General features: G+C 41.6%; 1 protein-coding gene across 1 annotated transcript in view; it reads left to right on the top strand.

Annotated features, from left to right (window-relative positions):
• The window catches only part of IGF2BP3 (insulin like growth factor 2 mRNA binding protein 3), a 145,347-nt gene that overhangs the window by 27,467 nt on the left and 90,639 nt on the right, over positions 1-27,241 (top strand). The window contains exon 3 of the mRNA XM_052638777.1: positions 13,310-13,358. Coding sequence (XP_052494737.1) covers positions 13,310-13,358 — 49 coding nt within the window. The remainder of the gene's footprint in view (positions 1-13,309; positions 13,359-27,241) is intronic.

Genomic DNA, 27,241 nt, shown 5'->3' with positions numbered 1-27,241 from the left:
TTTTAATTTTATTGAAGTATACTTAATTTATATTGTTGTATTAATTTCAGTTGTATAGCAAAGTGATTCAGTTATGCATACATTCTTTTTCATAATGGTTTATGACAGGATATTGAATATAATTCCCTATGCTATACAACAGGGCCTTGTGTTTATTCATCCTATATACAAAAGTTTGCATCTGCTAATTCCAGCCTCCCAAACCTTCCCTCCTCCACCCCTCCCCCGCTTAGTAACCACAAGTCTGTTCTTTATATCTGTGTGTCTGTTTCTGTCTTGTAGATATGTTCATTTGTGCCATATTTTAGACTTCACGTGTAAGTGATGTCATATGGTATTTGCCTTTCTCTGACTGACTTTGGCTGAGTGTGATAAAATCTCTAGGCCCACCCTGTTGCTGCAGATGGCCTTATTCCATTTGTTAATGGCTGAGTAGTGGTCCATTGTGCTTATACAGCACATCTTTATCCACTCAGCTATCAGTGGACCTTTAGGCTGTTTCCAGAGTGACATCTCTTTACTGGTACAGTTGAGGGGACAGTTTGTTTTCTTTTCCTTTCCTCCATTCAGAATTAAATTCACCAGGCTCTGGCGTTCCCTTTAAGTGTTGCAGCAAATATGCTTTTCTTTACAGGACGTGTGACTTCTTAACTGTCAGTGCAATCTATGGGATTCAGTCTTCTATAGAGATTCTTAACCTGAGGTCTACTCAGTTTACTCCTAACTCTCAACCTTGCTCCCTCCTTCCCAGTTTTACTGACCCTTCTTGAACAGTGTCCTGAAATGTCTCATATCTTCTGCGAGACTCAAAAATCTTTGGGGGACAGAGAAAACTGATATTAGAGAGCTAGTTAGAACTGTTGGAATCTAACTGCTTTCTCTTGATTAATCTTATGGATAGGAAATCATCTTATTTTTCCCTTATCAGTTAGTAACATTTATTTTATAAAACACAAAAGCAAAAAGAAATTGAAAACTGCCCATGATTCTACCAGCCAGAGCTCATCATAGTCAGTATTTTGGTGTTATACTTCTTTATTTCTGTTTGTTTATGTGACTGTGCACATTTTTTCTGTTTCTGCTTGGGGACATTTGTTCATTTATTGTGGTAAAACATTTAAAAATGAGATCATATCCCATGTTTAATAATATGCCATTTTTCAGTGAACAATGTTATGAACATATGTCCTGATTAAATATTACACATTTGTAATGTCTCTGAGATTTTGTTATATATTGTAATTTGTTCAGCTAACTCCTTTTTGTCCAACAGTTTTATTGAGCTATGGTTTATACAGTCAAGAGCGTCTTTTTAATTTTTATTCTTTTATTATCTAAGAGCATCTTTTTAAAATTAGAGCATAATTAATCTATAGCATTGTTTGTTTCGGGCATACAGCAAAGTGATTCAGTTATGCATAGATGGATCTATTCTTTTCCAGGACAAATTATTACAAGACAGCCTATACGGGAAAAGTTGCCTGTGCTATATGATAGGTCCTTGTTGTTTACCTATTTTATATATATAGTGTGTTTATGTTAATCCCAAACTCCCAATTTATCCCCTGCCATCTCCAAGTGCATGTTTTTTAAACTGTGCAAAGCAGTGAGTTTTGACAACTGTATACACCTGTGAAAGTACAACCACTGTCGAGATGTGGAACACTTCTATCCCTGAACGTGTATATATATTTTTTAGGGGGTAGGATGCTTTTTTTCTTTTGAGCTTAGCCCTTTTGCCTGGACATCTGGGCTCTTCGCAGTTTTCCTCATTTACAAACTTATAGCTAAGTTTTTGAGCCTGTTACAGCTTTGCCTAGAGGGAGAATGAAAGGGGAGAAAGCTCGGGAGGCTGTGCTGCTTGTCCGAGGACTTCATGAGACTGTCGGCTCACCCAAGAGGCAAGGTTATGGCGGTTGGTGCTTGTCACCAGCAGTGTGAAATGAGTCATTTTCCCTGGAATTAATCTGACTGGAGTATTCTGCTTAAAAAAATTGAGGTCGGCCTTTTAAGGAGCTCATTCTTAACTGTATAAAATAAGAAAAGATAGATTTAATTATTAATACATTATTGAATGTTGGAATTAGTACAGGTAATTGTATTGAATTTGGCCAGGTTGAACAAGTTCCTCTTTGGGCGTAGCTTGTGTTGGTTGGATACAGGTAAGAATGAAAATCTGCAGCGGGTAAAGAGTGTCTCCAGGTGACAGGTTGAAGAGGCCATGCCATACTCCTCTGAGTCCACAGCCTTGGTTTTTTATTTGAAAGTGACCCGTGCACACGTTGGAGAAGGAAATGGCACCCCACTCCAGTATCTTTGCCTGGAAAATCCCATGGACGGAGGAGACTGGTGGGTTGCAGTCTATGGTGTTGCAAAGAGTCGGGCATGACTGCAGCTAACACGGTGCACACATGGACCATGTGTCCCGGCTCTTTTTTTTTAGTTAGCTGCACCTAGTCTTAGTTGCAACATGCAGAATTTTTAGCTGCTGTATGTGAACCCTTAGTTGCGGCATGTGGGATCTAGTTCCCTGACGGGGGATTGAACCCACACCCCCTGCATTGGGAACTCAGGAGTCTTAGCCATTGGACCACCAAGGAATTCCTGTCCCAGCTCTTTGTGTAAGAAATCAAGGCAAAGAGGAATATGTCACAAGTTTAGTTAGATTTGGTTTTCTTTTCCCGACTTCAGCTGGTGTTAGCTGTGTTACATCATGATTCAAGTCTCAGCCTCTTTATCTGTGATGTGGGAAATTGGTGATTCTCTTGATTTGTTTAAGAGATGGTAGAAAGAAAGAGCACGGATGGCCTTTGGGAGGAATAAAGAAAATGAACATGTAGGACTTACAGTTCATTTGGATGGAAGATTGCAAGTCTGATACACTTGTGTGTCTCGCATTAGGACTTAGCATGAAATGACTAACTTTAAGTGCCTAGGTGCCAGTGTATACAATCTTCATAGTCTATCTTGAGGCAGCTGAATTAGCTGAGTTTCTGGCTTAGTTGGAAACGATGGTTTCCATATTTTTCTTGATGTTCACACGTGTCCATTTAATGTTGGTATCGACTCTAAGTATGTGAGTTGACTGTATGGTTTAAAGCTGTGGGGCAAAGTGAGCATTTTGTTTAAGGCTGGCATATCTTTGATATTTGGGTTTGACATGCAACCTTGTACTTTTTCTGAAGTTTTTCTTGATAATAGTTATTGATTGGATTATGAGTGAAATCAGTAAGATGGAATACAGTCAGGAGGATGGACTGTGGAGCCATAATTCCCAGAGCTGGATTCTGAGTGTGCCACTCCTTAATGTGTGTGTTTGGACAAGATGGTGGTGTTCAGTCGCTAAGTCATGTTTGACTCTTTGTGACCCATGGACTGCAACCGGGCTTCCCTGTCTTTCACTGTCTCCTGGAGTTTGCTCAGATTCATTCATGTCCATTGAGTCAGTGATGCCATCCAACCATCTCATCTTCTGTTGCCCCCTTGTTCTCCTGCCCTCAGTCTTTTCCAGCATCAGGGTCTTTTCCAACCAGTTGCTTTTTCACATCAGGTGGCCAAACTATTGGAGCTTCAGCTTCATCATCAGTTCTTCCAGTGAATATTCAGGGTTGATTTCCTTGAGGATAGACTGGTTTGATTTTGCTGTCCAAAGGACTCCCAAGAGTCTTCTGTAGCACCACAGTTCGAAAGCATCAATTCTTAAGTGCTCAGCCGCCTTTATGGTCCAACTCTCACATCTGTACATGACTGTGGGAAAAACCATAGTTTGGCTATACAGACCTTTGTCAGCAAAGTGGTGTCTCTCCTTTTTAATATGCTGTCTAGATTCGCCATAGCTTTCTTTCCAAGGAGCAAATGTCTTTTCATTTCATGGCTGCAGTTACCATCTGCAGTGATTCTGGAGCCCAAGAAAATAAAATCTGTCACCGCTTCCACTTTTTCCCCTTCTGTTTGCCATGAAGTGATAGGACTGGCTGCCATGATCTTAGTTTTTTGAACACTGAGTTTTAAGCCAGTTTTTTTACTCTCTTTTTTCACCCTCATCAGGAAGCTCTTTAGTTCCTCTTCATTTTCTGCCGTTAGAGTGATGTCGTCTACATATCTTAGATTGTTGCTATTTCTCCTGGGGATCTTGATTCCAGCTTGGAATTCATCCAGCCTGGCATTTCACATGATGTACTCTGCATATAAGTTAAATAAGCAGAGTGACAATATACAGCCTTACTGTACTCCCTTCCCAGTTTTGAGCCAGTCAGTTGTTTCGTGTAATATTCTTACTGCTGTGTGTGTCAGTCACTCACTCATATGTTTGCGACCTCATGGACTGTAGCCTGCCAGGCTTCTCTGTCCGTGGAATTCTCCAGGCAAAAATACTGGAGTGGGCTGCCATTCCCTTTTCCAGGGGATCTTCCTGACCCAAGGATCAAACCCACGTCTCCTGCATTGCGGATGGATTCTTTACTCTCTGAGTCACTAGGGAAGCCTTTGGACAGGTAAAGTTGTGCTTTTATCTTAGAATCTATAAAATGCTGACTTGTGAGGTTAGATAACAGACGTTGTCTTAAGCAGTTGGGGCTTCTGTATAGACTGGATGGCTTAACAGATGCTTATTTTTCACAGTTCTAAAAACAGGGAAGTCCAAGGTCAAGGTGCAGGTAGGTTCTTGGAGTTCTTGCTGAGGGCCCCCTTCTTGGTTTGTAGACCGATGCCTTCTTGCTGTGGGGTCACATAGCCTTTCCTCAGAGTGTGCAGTGAAGACAGCCCTGGTCTCTCTTCTTAGAAAAACTGTAGTCCCATTGCGAGGGCTCCATGCTCCTGTCCTCAGTAAGCCTAAATAATCCTCAAAGGCCCGTCTCCTAACACCATTGCATAGGGAGGGGGGTTGCAACATACGAATTTGGGGTGGGAAACATGAACATTCAGTCCATAGTGGACATAAAGCATTTTCTCACTTACATTCTTATTTATACCTGGTGTCAGGCTTTAATGTGAGGGGGGGAAAGTAGAGGTCAAAGACTTTTGGCAAAAACCTAGTAATCAAAATTTAAGTCGAAAATAACCAGCTGGACTTTCCTGCTGGTCCAGTGGCTAAGACTTCTTGCTCCCAAGGTGGCCCGGGTTTGATCCCTGGTCAGGAAACTAGATCTCGAATGCTGCAGCTAAAAGATTCTACATGTTGCAACTAAGACCTGGAGCAGCCATTTAAATAAATAAATATTTTTTTTAAATAAACAAAATAACAATTGGCCCTCCATGTCTGTGAGTTTTTGCATCCATGGATTCAACTCACTGCGGATGAAAAAGAATCGGGAAAAAAATTCCAGGAAGTTCCAAAGACGAAAACTTGAATTTGCTTTGTGTGGGCAACTATCTGCCTTTTATTTATATTGTATTTACATCTGTTTACATAGCATTTACTTTGCATTAGATATTATAAGTAATCTAGAGATGATTTAAAATATTTGGGGTACTATCCATTGTATATAAGGGGCTTGAACATCTGTAGATTTTGGTTTCTGGCCAGCAGGGCAGCCAAGGGGTACTGGAACCAGTCCCTTTGAATATGGTGGAAGGATGACTGTAATCAGCATGGACATGTGGTTTATTTCTCTTTCCAAAAAAATGTATATTGTCTAGTTCTGGCCTAGAAGCAATGTCCAGCCCAATATCAGTGAGCATTCTAGTGACCAGGTTGTGTTTCAGTATATTATTTCTGACTAAAAGGAACCAGTGTTTGTAGACAGAACTGGTTGAAGATGGTGGCAGGAAGTGTACAAATTGGAACCTGGGTAATCATAACAAAGCAGACAGGCTCTCAAAGATTACTGGAGAGCTGCATCGTTTCAGAAGGTGCAGGATCTGTGTGCAGAAGCTTCTGCTGACAGCCAGAGATGGGGGATTCAGTGCAGTGGGGTGATAAACACAAAATATCCATGCATACATAATGTTGTGTGTGTGTGCTAAGTCGCTTCTGTCGTGTCTTGACTCTGTGCGACCCTATGGACTCTATAGCCCGTCAGGCTCCTCTGTCCATGGGATTCTCCAGGTAAGAATACTGGAGTGGGTTGCCAGTGCCCTTCTCCAGGGGATCTACCCTACTCAGGAATCAAACCCGCATCTCTTTCGTCTAACCTGCATTGGCAGGCCGGTAGAAAATAAGCATTTAGCCCTCTTTGGACAATACCAGGGGACCAATTCATTATTCCGAAAAGTTTGAAGTAACAATGTCTTTGAACTGCAGAAAGAGGACACTGAGATGAGGGTTTGCATGAAGCTGGTTTATTTTGGAGATGGTTTCAAGAAGCAAGAGTGGGGGAGTGGAAAGAGTGAAACGGAGGTTTGGGAAAAGCCAACAAAGGGCACTTTACTGAGGAAACACGGCCTTTGAGACGCGAACAGATATGCCTCCCAGGTGGAAAACAAGGGCGTTTACCTGCTGGCTCCCATATTCTCCTCTGTAATCTCCAGATTATCTTCAGGGTTTCATCTCTCCTCTTCCTCTGGACTATCCTTGAACTCTGCTGAGGCTTGGGTGAAAAACCTGAGGAAAAACAGACGCCTAAGGGGTGCTTAGGGATGGAAGAAGGCAGGACAACTTCCCTGTGCCCAGGGCTGTCCCACAGTGGTGGATGAAACCAGAGATGAGCTAGGGGAGGTGATAAGTGGCACAAAACCGTCTGCTGCAGAAAGGAGAGAATCCAGTGTTTATCCTGCCTTCACTCTATTCATTGTGGTTCAGAGTCTCCAGATACGTGATAAAGGAAAGTTGTTCATGGAAAAACTCCAGCTAAATTTAAAAAGTATGGAAGGCATGACAGAATGAGGAAATCCATTTTCAACCTTGAGTGAAACAGTGTATTTAGGGACTGATCATTAGTGACTGCAGCATCTTGGGAAGACAGCCAGAGATAATATGTCTCTTCATGGAAGTACACAACCTCTCCCTGACCCACAAAAATCTTCAGATCCAACTACCACTTTTATAGGGCCAGACTAACATATTCAACACCACCATGGGCACCACCTGGATTCCCTGGACTGCTGGCTGCTGGTGGAGGCCAGCGGGGAGAGAAGGAGGGAGAGAGAGATGGGGAAGGGAGAGGGAGAGGTGGAGGGGGAGATGGAGGGAGGGAAGGGTTAGAGAGGAGGGGAGGAGGAGGTGCAGGGAGGGGTGGAGGGGAGGGGGAGATGGAGGGAGGAGGACATGAAGGGAGGGAGGGAGGAAGGAGGGGGAGATGGAGGGGGAGATGGAGGGAGGGAAGGGGTAGAGAGGAGGGGAGGAGGAGGTGCAGGGAGGGGTGGAGGGGAGGGGGAGATGATGGGAGGGGGACATGGAGGGAGGGAGGGAGGGGGAGATGGAGGGAGGAGGGGGAGATGGAGGGGGAGATGGAGGGAGGGAAGGGGTAGAGAGGAGGGGAGAGGAGCAGGAGGTGCAGGGAGGGGTGGAGGGGAGGGGGAGATGATGGGAAGGGGACATGAAGGGAGGGAGGGAAGGAGGAGGGAGGGGGGGGAGATGGAGGGGGGGAGGGGAGAGGGAAAAGGAGGGAGGGAGAAGGCGATGGCACCCCACTCCAGTACTCTTGCCTGGAGAATCCCATGGATGGAGGAGCCTGGAAGGCTGCAGTCCATGGGGTCGCTAGGAGTCAGACACGACTGAATGACTTCACTTCCACTTTTCCCTTTCATGCATTGGAGAAGGAAATGGCAACCCACTCCAGTTTTATTGCCTGGAGAATCGCAGGGATGGGGGAGCCTGGTGGGCTGCTGTCCGTGGGGTCGCACAGAGTCGGACACGACTGAAGTGACTTAGCAGCAGCAGCAGCAGCAGCATGGGGAGTGTAAGTAGCAAAATCCAGGCAGTAAGAAACCAGAGGAGAATGGCAGGTTTGTGGTTTTTTTTTTGTTTCCTGATTGAGTGCAGCAGTCCGTGAATGGGACGGTTTGAAGGAGTTCGCTGTTGTCTTCCTTAGCTCCGCCGTAGTTTGGCCCCAGGTCAAATAACAGGGGGTTTACCTTGTGGCTTAGCTGGTAGAGAATCCCCCTGCAATGCAGGAGCCCTGGGTTCTATCCCGGGTTGGGAAGATCCCCTGGAGAAGGGAAAGGCTACCCACTCCAGTATTCTGGCCTGGAGAATTCCATTGACTATATGGGGTTGCAAAGAGGCTTTCTTATCTCTCCTTGCTATTCTACTTGTTATTTGTCTACTTAAAGAGTAACCTAAAGACAAACTTAGAGTTACTAAAAATACTATTTTAAAAGACATGAGAATGGCAAAAAATATGGGGGTGGTGGTTACATTCTGGAAGGTAGGCATTGGGGAAGAGCATGGTAGTTTCAATTGTCTTGTTCTGATTATTTGGGTGGGTGGATTCATATATGTCTATGTTTTGTATGAACAATTTAAAGATGTTATGCATCTGTGTTTATCAAATTCAACATAGCAAACAATTATTAATATTTAAAATGACTCAGAATGCAATGAATAAAACCCAGAATGAGTTGCTTATGTAAGATTCATGACCTTGACCTTCAAATAAATAGCAAGAAAATGGAGTGAAGGGATTTTCTTGTGTCAAACCTTAAGAGACATCTGCTCTACACATGTGGGCATATTGTTGGTATCTTGATATGAGCAGATCAACTGTAAAAAGATAGCAATTCAATTCAGTTCAGTTCAGTCGCTCAGTCGTGTCCGACTCTTTGAGACCCTGACCCCATGAATCACAGCACGCCAGGCCTCCCTGTCCATCACCAACTCCCGGAGTTCACTCAGACTCATGTCCATTGAGTCAGTGATGCCATCCAGCCATCTCATCCTCTGTCGTCCCCTTCTCCTCCTGCCCCCAATCCCTCCCAGCATCAGAGTCTTTTTCCAGTGAGTCAACTCTTTGCATGAGGTGGCCAAAGTACTGGAGTTTCAGCTTTAGCATCATTCCTTCCCAAGAAATCCTAGGGCTGATCTCCTTCAGAATGGACTGGTTGGATCTGCTTGCAGTCCAAGGGACTCACAAGAGTCTTCTCCAACACCACAGTTCAAATGCATCAGTTCTTCGGTGCTCAGCCTTCTTCACAGTCCAACTCTCACATCCATACATGACTACTGGAAAAACCATAGCCTTGACTAGACCGACCTTAGTTGGCAAAGTAATGTCTCTGCTTTTGAATATGCTATCTAGGTTGGTCATAACTTTTCAATTGGAAATAGAGTGGGTATTCTGTATCTAGACAGCATATTAAAAAACAGAGACATCACTTTGCCAAGAAAGGTCTATATAGAAACCTCTGGTTTTTCCAGTCATCATATAAAATGTGAGATGAAGTGTGTACAGTTGGTCCATCAAAAAGGCTGGGCGCTGAAATATTGATGCTTGTGAATTGTAGTGCTGGAGAAGACTCTTCAGTCTCGTGGATTTCAAGGAGATCAAACCAGTCAACCCTAAAGGAAATCAACCCTGAATAGGAAGGACTAACGCCGAAGCTCCAATGCTTTGGCAAAAGACTCTGAGGCCGAAAAAGATTGAGGGCAGGAGGCTAAGGGGGTGACAGAGGATGAGGTGGTTAGATAGCATCACCTACTCAGTGGACATGAGTTTGAGCAAACTCAGTGGAAGACTGAGGAGCCTGGTGTGCTACAGTCCATGAGGTTGTTAAGAGCCAGACACAGCTTAGTGACTGAACACCAAAAATGTTCTGTTCTTAAGGAATTTTTGTTAATCATTTTAAGAAACTATAATGGTGATAGTTATTTTTAAAGCAAAAAGGTCCTTTAGTAGGTTTTTCCAGATGTACTGTAGCATGACAGGTCGTGTATGTGGGATTTGTTAGTACACATGTGAGTAGAAATAAACAAGATTTAGGTAGGTAATCATACTTGATAACTGATACAGGCATATGGAGGTTGATATGATTTTTCTAGTTTGATGTCAATATGAAAATTTGTATAAAATCAATTTAAATCTGTTCTATTTATTACTAAAAATTTTGAAGATGCCCTTAGAAGTCTACATGAGTTCTATGGCTCTTTATCCTGTACTTAAACCAGCTTTTAATAAATAGTTTCTATAAAATCCAGTACTATTTCAAGCATAATGAGCATTTTTTAAAGGTTAAATGGAAGAATCCCCTGGTGATCCAGTGGTTAAGACTCTATGCTTCCAGTGCAGGGAGTGTGAATTTGATCCTGATCAAGAAACTAGGATCCCACAGGTTGAGTGAGTGGCAGGCCAAAAAAGAAAAAAAAAGGTTAAATGAGAATTTTTCCCTGTTGGCAGAAAAGCCTTAAATTCTATATGATTAATTTATAAATAGATTGTGTGGAAGTTTTCTTGAAAATAGCACAGGTGGTTAACTTCTCTTTCTTCTGTTTCTGGGGCTGTTGATCTTCCCACTGTAATTTTCTGTATTTCCACTGTCTTCCCACTGTCATCCCACCATGATTTTATCACATCAGCTGTAATAAAACCATTGGGAATGTTAGTAGTTTCTGCATGGTGGATCTGTGAGTCTTGTGTTTTCGTCCCCCTCTCTGTATTATAACAAATGTTAATTTAACTATCAACTGAGTGCTTCTCAGCTGCCAGTGTTCCAGGCTCTGAATGCGATAGTGAACGAGACAGCCTAAGAGTCTCTGCCCCTATGGGGTGTGATCCTTGTAATGAAACTTGGGTGTGTTTTAGGAGGAGGTGAAATGCCAGTGTATTTTGCTGGTAGTTAAAATTAAACTCTAATGATTTGGTAATCACAAAGGAGAAACAAATACCAGTATCTGTTTTCTTGACTCTTAGGTATTTAGAATCTAATTTAAATATAACCCAATTCTAAAAGTTCAGATGGGAGATGGGAGCTGGGAAAACACAGTTCTAGATGTCAAAACACTATGCTGTGCTTAGTCGTGTTCAACTTGAGACCCATGGACTGCAGACCACCAGCCTCCTCTGTCCATGGGATTCTCTAAGCAGTAATACTGGAGTGGGTTGCCATGCCCTTCTCCAGGGGATCTTCCTGACCCTGGGATCGAACATGGGTCTCCTATATCTCCTGCATTGCAGGCGGATTCTTTATCTCTGAGCCACCAGGGAAGCCCGTCAGAATACTAACTTTATGAAAATAATCCTGATGTTTGTCTAAACTTTAGAGAATCAGATAATGGAAATGGTCAGTCAGTTAAGGGAAATAATTATTCTGGTATAACTTCTAATAGGTGTCAGATATACATTTTGAAGAATATGTGGGGGAAACATGGCTAATGGATTACTTCTAATGTACAAAAAATGGTGTCCTATTTAAATTCTTGGGAGCCCTATGAAGTAGGTATTTGTTCTTGTAATAAAGAAGAATTACCTGCTTGGTGACCTTAACTCTCTGTGTACACTTTTGTGTGTGCATTGGGGAAATTTCTTTAGTAATATATATACCCATATATATACACCCAGAAACAGAGTCCAATAGAGTTGAATACTGGGTTTCTTAACATTGTGCTCTTATTTCTTAATGTGTCAGTTGCTTAAGACAGATTAGTACTTGCAAATGTGTAGTAAATAATTCTTACTTCTTAGTTACCCAGGGTAAATATTTACACAATGTGAGTAACTTTTCTGCTTGCTAAAGCAGTACATGGAAGATTGAAATCTTTTAGGAATACTTTTATTAGGGTTTATTTTTTTTAAGGTTTTTATAGAAGAATATAAAACTTATACAAAGGCAGAAATACAGTATGCTTCTAGCAGCTTTAACAGTTATTAGCACATGATTTATCTTTTAAACAAATTCCAGGATAGGATGTGTAAAATCTAAGATTACACGGTGTTTGAAAATGTTTTCTTAAATTCACATTCTCTCACTATCCCTGATACTTTGCCCTTGGTGATTATGCTTTGTTTTAACTGTCTAATAAAAATAATGTAAAAATGATTTTTCCTTCATCCTCTATTTTATGATTACAAACAGGACATACCTGAGTTTGGCTAATTTACATGCTAGTTTAGAGTTCCCTAAAGGCAGGCCACAGTCCATGGGGTCGCTAGGACTCAGCTTGGCGACTGAACGACAACAGCGAGGGGCAGGCAGTCTGTGGCGTTCATTTAGGTTTTGTGGTGAATGGGAAATAACTAGGCTATCAATGCAGTCTGTGCTGAGGTACCTAGGAGTGGGTCATTGGGCCTGGAAAGGGGAATTAGCTGTAGAGCTAGAGGCTAATTATTTCACCTGAGATGTCATGCCCAGTTGCTAGTCTCTTTTTGAAAAATAGCTGGTTGACTTTAAATGCCTTTCCCTTGTAAAAGGGTGATTGGTGTGTGGTGTCCAGCGTACAGTCTCACATAATTCGTACTGCTTCCTTCTTTCCATCCTTCCTCTCTTACTTGGATAGTTTTGAGGAGGGGGTAGAAGAGGAGGAGATATGATAGTTTTTATTATTTTACAAAGTATATATTGTGTTTTATATACATAGTATATATATAGGAATATGTGTAGGCATTGAAACTCAGGTGGGGGATTTTTAATGATTTTTTGGTACCCTGGATTCCTTTGGCAGCCTGAAATGTGTGGACCTCTTGGAATATTTTTAAATGCATAAAATAAAGCACATAGGATTATAAAGGAAATTATTTTGAAATACAGTTAGAAAATGTTAAAGCTAGTAATAACATGTGTTTCTTAACATACATAAGTAACAAGTTCTAGCAACACAGCTAACTATCACAATAGTGAATATACAAGATCTGCAACACCTTAATGTAAAAGGAAAATGCCTGACTTATTTTAATGTCAAGAGTACAAGCCGTGTAATTCTACTGTGGTTTTATGCCAACATTCACTATTGAAGGTGGCTAAATTTCACTTAGGGGATAGTGAAAATAAATGTGACCCCGACCCCTCTGCACCCCACTGTTCCCAACCACCTTCGTTGAATTCTGTCCAGGAATCCTTTGGCTGTGATCTCAGATTAAGAACATCTGGACTAAGGCTTTGTTTGTGTTCTGGGATGCTTACTTTGAGGCTAAAGGGTTTGAACTTAGCATATAGTCATTAGATGAAATGTGTTCAAACATTGTATCTGCCAGTTTTAGTGGCTTTTAGAGTAAGCCACGACAATCCAATGATGCTAGGTTTCCAGTGGTCTCAGCGTTCATCTTGTGATTAACTTGGTCTCCGTTCTCTTTCCTCGGCTGTGTTTTCTTAGTATATATTGGTATGTAGTTAATAAATATATCTTAGGTAGTTTCAAAACATCCATGTTGGCTATATATATCTTTTGCTTTTATGTTTTTTTTTTTGTTTTCTTTTAAAAAACATTTTAATTCTTCTGCAGGATTCGGAAACTTCAGATACGAAATATCCCGCCTCATTTACAGTGGGAGGTAAGAACTTCTATGTTTAAAACTAAGATTTTAGTATCTAAGCCTGTTGATAGTTTTTTCGAAGGTTTTCCTCCTCTTTTCACCTCTTGGATGTGCTTGAACACAATCCTTCTCTATTATGGTCTTTGTCTTGCATTGGGCTTTTCTTTGTAAGAGTATTATTACTTCTTTGAAAACAGTCTGCTCTTTGAGATACTTTAAGAAATTGAAATAGGTTCTGGTGTAACTGGGCAAACTTCGTCATTCAATCACATCTCTCAGAATCTTGTTTGAGATCTTTTTATGAGTTTTGCTAATTGTATTTAAATATGAAGTTCACTGGCAATCTTTTTTTAAAAGATAAATCCTGCTATTTATGCTTTATTTTAAAATGTTACTGTGCTTTCTTTTGCTCAGATGGTGGCACTGTGGTAACTGTATATAAACCCAAATCTTTTAGCACAGTTGAATAGCCTGTGTCAGCAATTTCCAAACTATGTTGATGATGTCAAGGTGAGAATTTGAGAACCCAGTAGCTGAAAAGATAAAAGAAAATGTCTGTTGACTCTTTCAGATAATGGAATGTGAAAATTCTTAAAACCTACTTTGGAGATGGTAGTGCAGGGAAAACTGCTCAGCTTTTATGTATTTTTAATATAAAAATCAGGAGTAACTAGGTTTGTGTGTTTAACATTAGTTTTCTAAAATGACATTTGAAGAGTCTCTGAACTATAACCATCATCAAAATGCAAAGAATGGTTAAAAGATTTCTTTGAGTTGGGGGAAGCGGGACTGAGGTCTCATTCTCCAAGTCCCAGTTGGTAACAGATCGCTTATGCTCACAGTATTTTGCAGCACATGTATTTTCAGAACAGTATTACTGAATTTAATCTTTGCAGGAGGACTTGATTCTTTGGTCTATTCTGAACATTTTTCAAGTTACATAATGTATAAAAGGTATATTTTGTAGACAGAATCAGTGACTTCTTAAGTTAAACTCAATGCGTTTTCTTGTTTTAGTTTAACATTTGTTTAGGAAATTCAGTATCTTGAAGGGTGGGTCCCTGAATCGAGTGTTATGGTATCAAGATTACTGGTTTAATCCCAATTTTTATTAATTTAAATTAAAGTGAAGTATTGTTGATTTACAATGTTGCATTCATTTCTGGTATACAACTAAGTGATTCAATATTATACACACACACATATATACATATATATTCTTTTTCAGATTAGTTTGTGTTATAGGTTATTTTGTTATTGTTTAGTCACCGAGTTGTGTCTTACTCTTTGCGACCCTGTGGACTGTAGCCTGCCAGGCTCCCCTGTCCATTGGATTTTCTAGGCAAGAATACTGCAGTGGATTGCCATTTCCTTCAGGGTATCTTCCCCCACCAGGGATCAAACCCATGACTTCTTCATTGACAAGTGGATTTTTTTTTTTTTTACCACTGAGCCACCAGGGAAGCCCCTATAGGTTATTATAAGATACTGAATATAATTCTCTGTGCTATGCAGAAGGTCCTTGTTAGTTTATTTATAGTAGTGGTGTCTGTATTCATTAATCTCTTCATTTTAACGTGGGCAGCATTAAGTGTGATTTTCTATCTGGGAACTATATCTGGTGTAACATAGCTTTCGATGAAAGAGTCAAGTGGTGGCAGTAACTTCTAAGTGAGTTACTGGTGTATAGCATATCATCTGTAGGCAGTGGTTGTTGCCGTATAATTCATCCATCCTGTTGCTTCAAATTTGGATTGCAGTGGATTCTCAAGCATTGTTGATTGTACTTTTGGTGGCTTCTCAAGCTTTCAGTTCATTTCATTCTTCCTTATTCTGGGTAAAATGTGATCTATGATAATAAATCTTTATTTGTCGTATCTAACTTTTTCTTTTATATTTTCATTTTACCCTCCCCATAGTCCTTTGAGGTGAAGTAAAGTTGGAGACATTCTCTCCATTTTCAATTAGGCAAATACGGGCCCACAGGGTTCAAAGAACTAAGTAAGAACAGATACAGAATTTAAAGAAGCATGCAACTAGACTTTGAAACCCTTGACCTTTGATCCCTTTGAAATTTAGAGAGTGGTTTGAAATACTGATTAACAAAATTTATTGAGAGTTTGTCAGGAGTAGGATGAACTGTTGGGATTTTTACTTTCCTTGAAGGCTTGAATGAACACCACCTGTTATTTCCTTTCTGAGGAGTCAGTTTTTTGGGGGTCTTTGTTTTTAAACTTTTTATTTTATATTGGAGTATAGCCGATTAACAATGCTGTAATAGTTTCAGGTGAACAGCAAAGGGACTCAGCCATACATATACACATATCCATTCTCCCCAAAACTCACCTCCCGTCCAGGCTGCCACATAACATTGAGCAGAGTTCCTTGTGCTATACTATAGGTCCTTGCTGGTTACCCATTTTAAATACAGCAGTGTGTACATGTCCATCCCAAACTCCGTAACTATCTCCCCTCCCAACCCCGGCCTGTCTGTTTGTTCTCTAAGTCTGTGAATCGTTTTCTGTATCTAAGCCTGTGAGTCTCTTTCATTTGTATCGTTTGTTTTCAGATTCCACGTATAAGGGATGTCATACGATAGTTCTCCTTCCCTGGCTTCACTCAGTGTGACAGTCTCCAGGTCCCTCTGCGTTGCTGTAAATGGCGGTTTTCATTCTTTTTAATGGCTGAGTAATATTCCGTATGTATATGTACCGTATCTTTGTCCATTCCTCTGTTGATGGACATCTAGGTTGTTCCATGTCTGGGCTGTTGTAAACAGTGCTGCAGTGAACACTGGGGTGCATATATTCTTTTGGATCATGTGTTTCTCTGGATATATGTGCAGGAGTGAGATTGCAGGGTCATGTGGCAGCTCTGTTTTCTTTCTTTAAGGGACCTTTGTACTGTTTTTCATAGTGACTGTATCTATTTACATTCCCACCCGCAGTGTAGGAGGGTTCCCTTCTCTCCACACCCTCTCCAGCACTGTTGGTGGGTTTCTTGATGATGGCCATTCTGACTGGTGTGAGGTGGTATCTCATTGCAGTTTTGATGTACATTTCTCCAATAATAGTGATGTTGGGCATCTGTTCATGTGCCTTTTGGTCTTCTCTGTATCTTCTCCGGAGAAATGTCTATTTAGGTCTTCTCCCCATTTGTTTATTGGGTTTTTTGATGCTGTGAAGCATCATGAACTGTTCATAAATTTTAGAGACTAATCCCTTGTTGCTCACATCATTTGCAAATGTCTCCCAATCTGTGCGTTGTCTTTTTGTTGTCTTTTCGTTTTGTTTATTGTTTCCTTTGTTGTGCAGAGTTCTTGAGTTTAAGTAGGTCCCATTTGTTTATTTTCATTTTTATTTCCATTATTCTGAGGAGTCACTTTGTGTAACATTTGATTTGTATACCCTGACTATGGCGGTTGTCTCATGCCAAAGCCTTATAGAAGGTGATGGTTTTTGCATTTACAGGTTCGGACTCCCTCTACAATGGAGAAGTTAGACTTTGACTCCACTAATTAATCTCAGAATCACTATACAGAATCTGATTTGATGCAATAGGAAATATATAGCAACACAGATGAAGTACTCTTGTTAAAAAAATAAAGGTTTAAGTGGGATTCAATCTCAATCTGACTTTGAGTTTATAAAAAGTATGGAAGGGAGAGGCACAGGTGAAATGATGCCGTGAAGAAACGTAATAGCCAACTCCAGTATATGGGACATTGCACAGGACAGATGCCATTATTTACTCATCGAGCGATGGCATATTAAAAGGGAAGGGGACTGTCAAGGAATGAGACTTATGAGGATAACAAAAAAGCCATCATACACCTGCACAGAGTTATTTGTGAACCTTGTAAACAGTCTTGAAGGAGCAGCATGAAGTATCTTGAAAAGCCTCAGTTTTTTGCAGAAGGCTTTTGGAGTCAGACTTAGAATTATATCCCACCTCTACTACTAACTAGTTAGGGGATGTCTGAAGTGATTTTTAAAAAATTCTTACAGTCTCATTTTCTTCCTTTCTAATATGGGGGTAATAATAGCCACTTCATTGAATTGCTGTGGGCATTAGAAGGATTACATATTCTAAAGCCCTTAAAAAATGCTTAGTACATATAAGTGCATGCTACATTTTTGCTATGATACGAACAACGAATTCATTTCCTCCCAGCTTTAAGTTCTTGTGCTTAACTCAGATCCAGCCTACAGCACAACACACAAAACCACTAGGTATAACACCAAGAGGAATTTAATGTGCAGAGTTACACAAGGGCTAGAGGGCTGAACAAACAAAGATGGAACCCACAGGTACTGGCTGTAGAGAGCAGTTATACCCTGAGGCTGAGTGGGGAAGAGAGGGGTCAAGGGAAGAGGTTGAGGTTATCAGATAACAGAAGCTGGAACGAAGGGCTCAAATAACTGAGAAAGCAAAGGGATGCTCCCTGGCTGTGGCTGGTGCTTGGGATGGGGAAGAAGGGAGGTGATGAAGCTGATTCTGGGAATGCCCAGAGCAGCTGGAGTCTGAAACCCATTGCTGTTAGGACGATGCTGAGAGGAACAGCTGATTAATGGGGAAGAGCATGTGCCATCTCTTCTTCTGCTTCCATTTTCCCTCTGCTGCTGCTAGGTCGCATCAGTCGTGTCCGACTCTGTGCGACCCCATAGACGGCAGCCCAACAGGCTCCTCTGTCCCCGGGATTCTCCAGGCAAGAACACTGGAGTGGGTTGCCATTTCCTTCTCCAATGCATGAAAGTGAAAAGTGAAAGTGAAGTCGCTCAGTCATGTCTGACTCTTAGCAACACCATGGACTGCAGCCTACCAAGCTCCTCCGTCCATGGGATTTTCCAGGCAAGAGTACTGGAGTGGGGTGCCATTGCCTTCTCCGATTTTCCCTCTAGTGCCTTCTTTTTTGAATATTTTAAATTTTTATATATGTATGTAAGTATTTGGCTGTGCCAGGTTTTTAGTAGCAGCATGTGAGATCTAGTTCCTCAACCAGGGATCGAACCCACGCCCTCTGCATTGGGAGCATGGAGTCCTAGCCACTAGACCACCAGGGACGTCCCCCTTCTAGTGCCTTCTGTCTGTAGAAACCAATAGGAAACCGCTGACGAAGGTACAACGGGTGCAAAGTCCCAGCCCCCAGCATCGCAGAGTTGAAAGGTGAATTTGGAACTGAGAGCTTAATATCCAGTCAGAGCTCCATCTCAGAAGCAAAAACCCCTCCCCTGTGCTGCTAGTGGTCTTCTAGGCTGTTTTCTGTGAAGTCCTCAAAGAAGTGACAGGATCTGGGGCCATGATGCTCTGAGGCATTTTGTAAAGTCTGTAGCTGGATTGTTAACGATCCTTACGCCACTGTGATAGCTTACGTTCTATTTCTTATTGATAGTACCTTTACACCACTGTGTCTACCCAAGGACAAGGGGACCAGGTTCTTCGGATGCCTCCTCCTGCATGCTTTGTGTGTCATGCGGGGCTAAGTGATTTCTAGCCATTTTGTTCTGGATGATGGTAAAGTGCACCCAAGGACTCTGGAGTGGCTAAATGTTTCACTAATGTGTTTTAGTAGGTAAAATATGGGAAACTAACTTTTGGAAGTACCTGCTGCCAGAGAGGTAGGTTTGTTTTTTCCCCCAAATATGGGGAATGTAGAAGGGAACTAGGAGAAACTGTTTCCTCTCCACCTCCCACCCTGTGGCCTTTTTTATTTAAATCAGTTGACTTCTTAAAATTAATTTTTTGGAGAACATAGTTGCTTTACAGCGTTGCGTTAGTTCCTGCTGTACAGCAAAGTGAATCAGCTCTACGTACACATATATCCCCTCTCTCTTGAATTTCCTTCCCATTTAGGTCACCACAGAGCATTCAGTAGAGTTCCCTGTGGTATTCAGTAGGTTCTCACTAGTTATCTATTTTATACATAGTGTCTACTGTATATATGTGCCAACCCCAATCTCCTAATTTATCCACCCCCACCCCTGGGTATCTATATGCCTGTTCTGTACATCTGTGTCTCTGTTTCTGCCCTGCAGATAAGATCATCTGTACCATTTTTCTAGATTCCACGTCTATAGGCTAATATATGACGTTTGCCTCCCCACCCCCATCCCTGACTTCGCTCTGCATGACAGACTCTAGTTCCATCGTGTCTCCTCGAATGAGCCAGTTTCCTTCCTTTTTATGGCCGAATAATACTCCGTTACGTACATGCATCACATCCTCTCCATCTGCTCATCTTTCAGTGAACCATCTAGGCCTTGAGGCAAAGGCAACATACATTCTGCATTTTCCAGCAAGTTGTAATTTTAAAGTGTGCATTTCTCTTAAGTATTTTTCAGATCACATATTCAAAATTATGTGATAGTCAAGCCACCCTCTTGGCTAAAGTACTTGAAGAGTAGATTTGTGATGTGACCCGAACTGGAAGGGCTGCTCTAAAGATAGATGGTCTTGATGGTGGACAGATCTGCATCCTCAGATGCCTCGAGAGACATAGACATGATTTATGGGACAAGGATTTAAGGGTTCTTGGGCAAACACCAAGGAGGTGAGGAGGGGATAGAGCCCCAGCAGAGCGCTTGGCTTTAAACAAACACCTTGAGAATCCTTTTTCTTTTGCCTAACTCAGTGTCTTAAATTGGTCCCATTTTCTGAGTTTAAGGAGTGTCTTTCTTCATTTAAAAAGTAAATTGCCAAGGCCTCAGGAAAGGGCTTCTTAGAGTTACTCCTCATCTTACTATCTTAATACTACTGTCCAATCAAGGTTACTAGTACTTATAACATGTTAAAAGGGGAGACCTCCCCTGAAGGGAAGTGTAAGACCCATTAATTAACTAAATGAAGTGTCTATAGTAAAGGGCAAATTAGGGTCTCACTTCGGGGTCATGTACTGAAAGTAGAATGTTTTTTCCCAGAGGTTATTGTCTGGGAAAATACACTGAGCTGTGGGTTAGTGGTCTGCTCTTGCCTGGAGCGACTGTATTTTCGGAGGCAGAATTTCGAATATGTGATCTGACAGATGCTGATGGGGAGTGTATAGATGACCAGTGCAGGCTCGATGTATGAAGCAGGGCACTCAAGGCCGGTGCTCTGGGGCAACCCAGAGGGATGGGGTGGGGAGGGAGGTGGGAGGGGGTTCAGAATGGGGGATGCATGTGCACCCGTGGCTGATTCATGTCAGTGTATGGCAAAAACCACCACAGTATTGGTAAGGAATTATTCTCCAATTACAGTCAATTAACTAAGAAAAATTTAAAAAAAAGAAAATTACAGTTTGCTGGAAAAGGATAAGTTGGCTTTATCTCAAGGCCCAGATATCAGATATTTCCTGGACTTCATTGAGGTGAGAAGATGAATATCTCAGGAAGAACCTCTGAAGAGGTTTCCACAGTATACAGTTCATTTCTCTGCCACGTTCATTGTGTGGTGTGATGGAATAAAGGAAGTAGGAGCTGTCTTCTGGTCTAAACCTAGGGAAGTAAAGTGGGGGCCCTTCATAGCTAAAGCATCCTCAGCTTGCATCCAGGCTTCTGACATAGCAGTGGATTAGCCTCTGATTCTTGACAGGGAAAGCAAATAGCCAGGACCCTGAAAATAAAAGGCCAAAGTTTTAAGTTGAACATTGTAATATAAAATATTCTTTGCTTTTTTTCTCAGCAGAGTCATCTTAATTTCTCCTTCAAAGGTCTCTTCGGTTCTTCTGTGTAAGCTTAGACCAGTTTTTGGCAGGAAGTGGATCTTGTCGGAAATCTGGAAAGGCTTTTTCTGTAGGGACCTAGGATTGTACTAACAACACTTTCTTTATTGAAACAGTTAGGCTTGTTAGTTTGAACGTACCTCCTAGTTTGGAGAAACTTGACTTCTAGGGCATAGGGAATGTTAGAAAGCCTTTGCTTCCTTCAGTGATTAAAAGACGTTTTTTTCCTTTGAAGTTCGGGGGTGGGAAGTGTGGCGTTAGCGTAAGATGTAGTATGAAGAAACTTCCCTGTAAGTTACACCGAAGTGAGTCCTGGCCACTGTGGTAGAAGGGCTCGAACTTCAGAGAGATCCCCACATTTCAGACTGTACTGAAAAATACTCTGATCAGGCATCTTGTAAGATGAGGCAAGTACCTCTAATGGAGAAATGCTTACTAATGAGGGTGAGTTGTAGATGTCAGAAATTTCCATATGATTAATAACAGTTTCTTAAAGAGTCTTCACTGAGATGTTACCATCTTTATTTTCTTTCTGTGTAGACTCTGAATATAGTAAGAAAGACTGATAATAGGAGACCTCCCTGAATTCACTACTGGGATATAGAAATAGCAATGTCATTATGCTGGGTGCTGGCAGAAGAAGGGAAAACAAAGGGGTCTTTATTTAGAAACAAGGAAGGAAGCAAGAAAGTAGTGATGCCCTGTTAACTAGTCTGGGGGGAAATAAATAATAGTATAGTTAGAAGCATAGCATAGAATATTAGCATGGCGTAGAAATAACTCATAGCGTTCCTTCATGGGAAGCCTTGGATGACTGTGTGCTGAGAACCAGACTGCCTGAGAGACTAGGTTCGGGTAGGGTCACTTCCAAATGAAGAAACTTAAGCAGGGGCCTTGGAGTCTGTGAGGTGAAGTCCCCAGTGAAGGCTGATGTCCTTAAAAGCACAGGATTTGTCATTCATATTCATCTCTCGTAATGCTGAGTCCTGTTTGGTTCCCTGGTCAGTGTGGTTTGGTGCTGCGTGGTCCGTGATGGGTATGTGAATGAATGCCATACAAAAATTAGATGAGACCAAAGCCTCTTAAATATAATCAGCAACGTAACAAGGTGAGGTCCTTTAACTCAAACAGCAAAAAAATACCTATAGAAACTTGGGGTTTACATTTAAGCATGAACTGAGCAAGAAGTCATAGGCATTAATGTGAAATACAAATATCCGTAGCTGTTTGGTCTGAAGCATAAATGACAACCTGGGCAATTGGCCTCTGAAGGGTGGAGGGCAGTCTTGTGGGACTGAACCCTTAACCTGTGGAGTCAGGTTCTATCTACAGGTAGAAAGTGTCAGAATTAAGCTGAACAACTGGACACTCATCTCGTGTCTGAGAATTAGTTATTGGTGGTGTGGGAAACACCCCCTCCACATGTTGGAATTGGACCTAGCAACCCAAAAGAGGAAGTGTATTCTAAAAAAGTATTTTATTTATGTATTTGGCTGCACTGGTTCTTAGCTACGGCCTGTGGGATCTAGTTCCCTGACCAGGGATTGCACCCAGACTCCTTACATTGGGAGCACAGAGACTTGAGCCACTGGACCACCAGGGAAGTCCTGAAGAGGAGGTTTTGTTGGACTGTTTGACGACTCATCATGGCTTCAGTGAATTTGAGTATGAAGAGTTGTTAGAAGTAGTTGATGTCTATCAAATAATTTTGAAGGGATGTAATAGGCAACTCTGAGACCACTGACACTGCTAGGTGGTCTTTCTTCCCCATGGCTTGACTCTGAGGCCTGGCCAATAAACCACTGACACTTACTGAGCACTAATGTGCCAGTATTTCTGGTCCTAATCTGCTGAATTGACTTGTTTTAATCTTCACCACAGTCCCATGATCTTACTTTGCAGATGAGACAGCTGAGGTCAGAGAGGTGAAGTAATTTGCCCAGGGTCACGCAGCTGGAAAGTGGTAGAGTTTCTGCTCTTAATCAGGTTACTCAAACAGAACACTTCCCCTGAAAGGTAAGTTTCTATTTCTTGAAATGATCATCATTTATTTGCTTTCAACATGCCCCTGAAAGTTTGACAATGAATCCAGTAGAAACTGGATCTTCCCTTGGGTCTGGAGGAAATGCATGGTTATGTCCAGTGAATGGGCTCAGATTATTTGGGGAAGTTATTGGTAAACTGTTCTGTTTAGCCAACTGTGGACAATAGAGTTCTTCATGCATCGTTGCTCTGGGAGGGCCCAGACTTTGCCTTGTTTGAAATGAGCTGGTGCAGGTTGTTCGGGGAATACAGTGTTTGCCTGTGAGCCCTAAATGAGCGGTGTACGAGGCATGTGTTCTGGTCCTCACCAGCTCCCTATCTGTGTTTACTATGCCCTTGCATGTGTTACCTGGACTTGTGTCCTGTGCTTCATAGTTCTTCTGAGATGGTCATATCAAAGGTCTCCATGTCCTTTATCTAAACTTTTCATTATGAAAAATATCAAACAAAAATGATACTTTGCAACCACTATCAATGTACAGTCAGTCTCTCTTTTTAAAGTATTTATCGTTCATTTGGCTTCGTCAGGTGGGTCCCAGTTGTACTACGAAGTTATCTTTTGTTGCCGTGTATTGACTCTCTAGTTGTGGCTCCGGCTCAGTAGTTACGGCGGCAGGGCTTAGTTGCCCTGAGATATGTGGGATCTCAGTTCCCTGACCAGGGATCGAACCTGTGCTCCCCTGCATTGCAAGGTGGATTCCCAACCACTCGACCACCAGGGGAGTCCCAGTCTCTCTCATTTTTAAATAACTCTAGCTTCTTCCATCTTTTCCCAGATTATTGAAGTACATCCTGGACATCCCATCACTTAATTCAGTAAACACTGACTTCATCTCTAAAAGTTAATGTCTCTGTATTAGTTTGCTAGGGCTGCTGCAAAACACCACACACTGGGTGGCTTAAACAACAATTTTCTGGAAGCTGGAAGTCTGATATCAGATGGCACTAGTGATAAAGAACCTGCCTGCCGATGAAGATGCCTAAGAAACAGGTTCAGTCCCTGTGGAAGATACCCTGGAGGAGGGCATGGCAATCTACTCTGGTATTCTTACCTGGAGAATCCCCATGGACAGAGGAGCCTGGCAGGCTACAGTCCATGGGATCACAAAGAGTCAGACAGGACTGAAGTGTACTTAGCACGCATGCATGAGGGCCACGAGAGAAGGATTTGTTCAAGGCCTTTCTGATCGGGTAGTTCCTTGGTTTGTGATGCTGTAAATCCAGCCTTCACATGGTTTTGCTGTGTGTGTGTCCGACCAGATTTTTTTTTTTTTTTAAGATTTTTTGATTTGAACCATTTTTAAAGTCTTTATTGAATTTATTACAGTACTGCTTCTGCCTTATTTATTTATTTTTTTTGCCAGCAAGGCATGTGGGATCTCAGCACCCTGACCAGGGATTGAACGTGTACCCTCTGTGTTGGAAGGCAAAGTCTTAACCACTGAGCCACTAGAGAAGTCCCCAGATGTCTCCTTTCTGTAAGGATACCAGCTGTATTGGATTAGGGACCATCCTAATGACCTCGACTACCTCTGTAAATATCCTATTTCCAAATACAATTGAATTGTATTTGGAATACAGTCTAGGAATCAACACTTCACCCTATGGATTTTGGGGAAGATGGATATAATTCAGTCCTTAACAGTCTCTTTAAAAAATTCATGTGTTAAATGAATAGTCACTCTTAGATATCAAATCTAATCATATTTCCTTGATTATCTTTTATAAAAATTTTTTGAGTCAGGATCCAAATAGGATCTTTTTTTAAGACAGTTAATAGGTTCATCATTTTTTGGGATGGTGTAGTGTATTTGTTGAAGTTGGTTTTATTCTTTAGAAAGTTTTGCATTGTTTGCTGAACTGGATCCGTGTGTGGTCACTTTACACATTCCTCTGACCCTTGGTGGACTTGGATTAGAATCGAGTTCACTTTTGGCTTGCTTTAACATAATTTGCATTTTGGGGTTGTGAAATGCCATTGATCATTGCTTAGATTCAATACTGTGTGGCTGTAGGATGGTAATACTCTAATTCTACAGTTTCTTCGTATATTAGTTAGAATGCATTTGTATAGAGGAACTTGTCCTTATTAGCTATTGAATTATTAAAGGAAAGATTGAAGGCAGGACGAAAAGGAGATGACAGAGAAGATGATTGGACGGCATCACTACTCAATGGACATGAGTTTGAGCAAGCTCCAGGAGATGGTGAAGGACAGGGAAGCCTGGTGAGCTGCAGTCCGCGGGGTTGCAGAGAGTCAGACACGAGTGCGCAACTGAACAACAGCAATAGTCTGTGTAGGAGAGAGGAAAAATGGTTGATTCTTTCCACTCATTTACTACCTTAAAACATTGGGTGCCTTGGCATCCTACAGGGATAACCAATGAGTTGTTTTTGTTTTTGAACCAATGAGGTTTTGTGTGTTGTTGTGAGCTCATGAGTTGAAACATACGTGGCTTTCAAAGTTACTAGAATCGTTCTTACTGATCAGATTATCCAGTCCTGAGAGGCCTGTCCTCCTGATGCCTCCTTAGTAGTTGATAGCTTCCTCGATCGTTGGTTTAAGAAATTCCAAGTTTGTCTTGTACATTTCCTGTTGCAAGGACTGGAATAAAGCCCTTTCTCCAAAAAGCCTGCTCTCTTGGGCAATGGTATTTAGAGATCATAGTGCGATCACACCCCTCTTGGGACCACATCCATTGGCATTTCCTCGGTCATTCATTTTTTACAGCATTTATGCTCAGTTCCTCTCCCTGCAGGCTTTACTCATGGTTACTCTTGTGTACTATTCCCCGACATGTGCTTCTTCATTCTTTTTTTTTTTTTTTTTTCTGGCCACGCTGAGCTGCATGCAGGATCTTAGTTCCCCCACCAGGGATCGAACCTGCACTCCTTGCATTGGAGTCTTAACCACTGGACCACCAAGGAAGTCCCATGCTTCTCCATCTTAAATGTGAACAGTTCTATGCACTCTTTGTTTTTTCTCTCTGAGAAGTTCTACTGTCTTTGTTTTTGCTTTCTATTTGGAAGCAAACATTTACTTAAATATCCATTCAACTAAGGTGTCTAAAATTGAATCTTCTCTCTTGAATCATTGCTTTGCTTTCTCTGTGAAATGTAATACTACTTAGGTCATTTGGGCTTGGCCTTGACATTATTCTTGATTCTCTTTCTCCCTGTTGCTCTCTGACCACAGGGCACCAGGTGTTAAGCACCCCTCCTCCACTCCCAACCCCATGCTTCCTTTGGTTTGGTTTTCTTTCCTGACTACTACCCTGTGGAGGATTCACCTCTAAGTCAGCCATTGAAAGCATCTCACCATGTGTAAATAGGGAAAACAGCCTGTAGGCACAACCATCCTATGGAGGAGTGTCCATGGAGGGCTGTTGTTCATGTGTTCTCAAGCTGTAAGATAATTTTTAGAGGTGCCTGAGCACTAATTTTAAGATGCTGTGTTAGTGCCAAGTTGTGTTAGTTGGCCAAGTTGCCAAGTGCAAAACTCTTTCAATTTCACAACCTGCAGATGAGTCCTATAATAATTCCAGCGAAAACAGTTGGCCCTTTTCTGTCTGAATTACATTAAACTACTCACAACCACAAACAGATTGCTTACGGTTGTAAACAGGAAAGGTCATAAAAAAGAAGTTTTCCGTTTCAGTAGTATTCACTTCAAGTCATGGAGATTAAAGAAGAAATAATTGGTAAGTCTCTGTTTCTGATTTACATGATTGCTACACTGCTTCAAGTTTAGATTGGTGATTAGGAATAAATGCGATCCCATGAAAAAACCACTGAGAGGAAAAGAAGTTAACTACTTGTGGGTGGGAAACAGTGTAATAGCTATCCAAACTTTAATGTTCCGTAGCCAAAAAAAGTGACTTTTATTTATTTATTTATTATTTTTTACTTTATTTTACTTTACAATACTGTGTTGGTTTTGCCATACATCAACATGAATCTGCCACGGGTGTACACGTGTTCCCAATCCTGAACCCCTCCTCCCACCTCCCTCTCCATTACCAGCTCTCTGGGTCATCCCAGTGCACCAGCCCCAAGCATCCCGTATCCTGCATCGAACCTAGACTGGCAATTTGTTTCTTATATGATAGTATACATGTTTCAATGCCATTCTCCCAAATCATCCCACCCTCCAATACAG

The sequence above is a fragment of the Budorcas taxicolor genome, chromosome 4, assembly GCF_023091745.1.
Source record: "Budorcas taxicolor isolate Tak-1 chromosome 4, Takin1.1, whole genome shotgun sequence".
NCBI lineage: Eukaryota > Metazoa > Chordata > Mammalia > Artiodactyla > Bovidae > Budorcas > Budorcas taxicolor.
Note: the sequence above shows the minus strand (reverse complement) of the source record. Positions and strands in the feature narration are given on the sequence as shown.